The 3,326-nt window shown below is 51.3% G+C and overlaps 1 protein-coding gene across 1 annotated transcript; it reads left to right on the top strand.

Moving 5' to 3' along the window:
* Nucleotides 1-813: 813 nt before the first annotated feature.
* LOC138520161 (uncharacterized) lies at nt 814-1,818 on the top strand. Its single transcript, XM_069632643.1, has one exon. The coding sequence runs from the start codon at nt 814-816 to the stop codon at nt 1,816-1,818; it is 1,005 nt and encodes a 334-aa protein (XP_069488744.1).
* The last annotated feature ends 1,508 nt before the right edge of the window (nt 1,819-3,326 follow it).

Here is a 3,326-nt window from a genome sequence, read left to right as displayed (position 1 = left end):
AACATTGCCACCTGTAAAGAGGCTGCACAGCTCACATTGCCTTCTGTACAGAGGCTGCCACAACTCACATTGCCACCTCTACAGAGGCTTCCAGGGCTCACATTGCCACATGTACAGAGGCTGCCAGATAACACATTGCCACCTATAGAGAGGCTGCCAGAACACACGTTGCCACCAGTACAGAGGCTATTGGAGCAAAAATTGCCACATTTAAAGAGACTGCCAGAGCACACATTGCCACCTGTACAGAGGCTGCCACAGCTCACATTGCCACCTGTACAGAGGCTGCCACAACTCACAGTGCCAACTGTACAGAGGCTTCCAGGGCTCACATTGCCACCTGTAAAGAGGCTGCCAGAGCACACATTGCCACCTGTACAGAGGCTGCCAGAGAACACATTGCCACCTGTAGAGAGGCTGCCAGAACACACGTTGCCACCAGTAAAGAGGCTATTCGAGCACACATTGCCATATGTACAGAGGCTGCCAGAGAACACATTGCCACCTGTAGAGAGGCTGCCAGAACACACGTTGCCACCAGTACAGAGGCTATTAGAGCAAACATTGCCACATGTAAAGAGACTGCCAGAGCACACATTGCCACATGTACAGAGGCTGCCACAGCTCACATTGCCACCTGTACAGAGGCTGCCACAACTCACATTGCCACCTGTAGAGCGGCTTCCAGGGCTCACATTGCCACCTGCACAGAGGCTGCCAGAGCACACGTTGCCACCAGTACAGAGGCTATTCGAGCACACATTGCCATATGTACAGAGGCTGCCAGAGAACACATTGCCACCTGTAGAGAGGATGCCAGAACACACGTTGCCACCAGTACAGAGGCTATTAGAGCAAACATTGCCACATGTAAAGAGACTGCCAGAGCGCACATTGCCACATGTACAGAGGCTGCCACAGCTCACATTGCCACCTGTACAGAGGCTGCCACAACTCACATTGCCACCTGTAGAGCGGCTTCCAGGGCTCACGTTGCCACCAGTACAGAGGCTATTAGAGCAAACATTGCCACATGTAAAGAGACTGCCAGAGCACACATTGCCACCTGTACAGAAGCTGCCACAGCTCACATTGCCACATGTACAGAGGTTGCCACAACTCACATTGCCACCTGTACAGAGGGTGCCACAACTCACATTGCCACCTGTAGAGCGGCTTCCAGGGCTCACATTGCCACCTGTACAGAGGCTGCCAGAGAACACGTTGCCACCTGTAGATAGGCTGCCAGAACACACGTCGCCACCAGTGCAGAGGCTGCCACAGCTCACATTGCCACCTGTACAGAGGCTGCCACAGCTCACATTGCCACCTGTACAGAGGCTGCCAGAGCACACATTGCCACCTGTACAGAGGCTACCACATCTCACATTGCCACCTGTACAGAGGCTATTAGAGCAAACATTGCCACCTGTAAAGAGACTGCCAGAGCATACATTGCCACCTATACAGAGGCTGCCACAGCTCACATTGCCACCTGTACAGAGGCTGCCAGAGAACACATTGCCGCGTGTTCAGAGGATGCCAGAACACAAGTTGCCACCAGTACAGAGGCTGCCAGAGAACACATTTACACTTGTACAGAGGCTGCCAGAGCTCACATTGCCACATGTACAGAGGCTGCCACAGCTCACATTGCCACCCACACAGATGCTATTAGAGCAAACATTGCCACCTGTAGAGAGGCCACCAGAGCTCACATTGCCACCTGTAGAGGGGCTGCCAGAGCTCACATTGCCACCCATACAGAGGATGCCAGAGACTCATTGCTCCCTTTATGCTGAAACCAAGTATCCTTAAACTATTGCAAATAATTACTTTACCAACTACCCTCCTGTCAGTATCCAGAGTGCATCCCTTTTCCTTCCTGAAACTGTCTGTACTCTGTGTTCCTTTACAGGGTGGGTTGTGTTTTGTAGTGTTCTAGACTGTCTGTTGTTATAATAATAAAGTAGATATTTCTATACAACCAGGACTGGACAGTCCGTTTTATCATTGGGTAATAATTGTATTTTCGCTGTGTTGCAACTAACTAACGATCCACAACCTTGCAGCGATAAGCCTGTCGTTCCGTCCACATTACCAAAATTGGACAATGAGGTTTATAATTTGCTTGTGTTTCCAATCTGTTCGGATCTCTCCTGGTGTACTAGAGGTGCGGGCTGATTGATGATCTGGAAACCGATATTCATCCCTGGACCATTAGTGCCCTGGAAGTTGATTTGTCACAGTCCACAAACAGCCACTTTTTTAGTACTTGTGCCTTGTTGTACACATATGCAGCCTTAACGGCGTTCACGTTATAAATAATGTGTACAATGGGAATGACGTCCGATACATCCCTCTTGTTACAGTTGGAATTTGCAGAAGTCAGGGAAGGTTGCTGGGTAATGTAGCAACGGAATATCTTAGCCATCCTTGTGGCTCCCCACTATCGTGAGTATGCAAGTAAGCCTACTCCACATGGACTTCCACACCCGCAGGATTTCCCCAGCACAAGACACACTCAGCCGCCAGCCTAGCTAAGGCCTGATATTTCCAAAGGGGGGTGGGTGTTTGTGGCTGTGCAGACTAGGCTCACATCCTGGCTTCACCACTTAACCCTGCATGTGAGCCTGGGCAAATCAATTAACTTTCCCTGCCATAGTTTGGAGCCATTTGAAGTCATACAGTTCACAGCTTACGCTATTCATCAAAAGCATCATTCATGGTTTACTGGACAATAGCGCAGCATTGACAAAGCCAACCACTCTGGCTTGTGGATAGCAGACATGATTTCCTTGTTGAAACATACTCCCCAATCAAAGAAAAAGGTCTTGTTTCCAAATGTCTGCGTTACCCTGGGGTCTGGGTTACCCTGGGGGTCTGGGTTACCCTGAGGGTCTGGGTTACCATGGGGGTCTTGGTTACCCCGAGGGTCTGGGTTACCCCGAGGGTCTGGGTTACCCTGGGGGTCTTGGTTACCCCGAGGGTCTGGGTTACCCCGAAGGTCTGGGTTACCCTGAGGGTCTTGGTTACCCTGAGGGTCTGGGTTACCCTGGGGTCTTAGTTACCCTGGGGGTCTTGGTTACCCTGAGGGTTTGTGTTACCCTGGGGGTCTTGGTTACCCTGGGGGTCTGTGTTACCCTGGGGGCCTTGGTTACCCTGAGGGTCTTGGTTACCCTGGGGGTCTTGGTTACCCTGAGGGTCTGGGTTATCCTGAGGGTCTGTGTAACCCTGGGGGTCTTGGTTACCCTGGGGGTCTGTGTTACCCTGAGGGTCTTGGTTACCCTGAGGGTCTGTGTTACCCTGGGGATCTTGGTTACCCT

Source organism: Ambystoma mexicanum, chromosome 13 (genome assembly GCF_040938575.1).
Source record: "Ambystoma mexicanum isolate Mex_15411 chromosome 13, UKY_AmexF1_1, whole genome shotgun sequence".
In the NCBI taxonomy this organism is placed as follows: Eukaryota; Metazoa; Chordata; class Amphibia; order Caudata; family Ambystomatidae; genus Ambystoma; species Ambystoma mexicanum.
This window is presented reverse-complemented; position numbering and strand designations above follow the sequence as displayed.

Coding starts and splice junctions, on each gene's coding strand:
- LOC138520161 (XM_069632643.1), top strand. CDS start 814: ATGCCAGAACACACGTTGCCACCAGTACAGAGGCTATTAGAGCAAACA.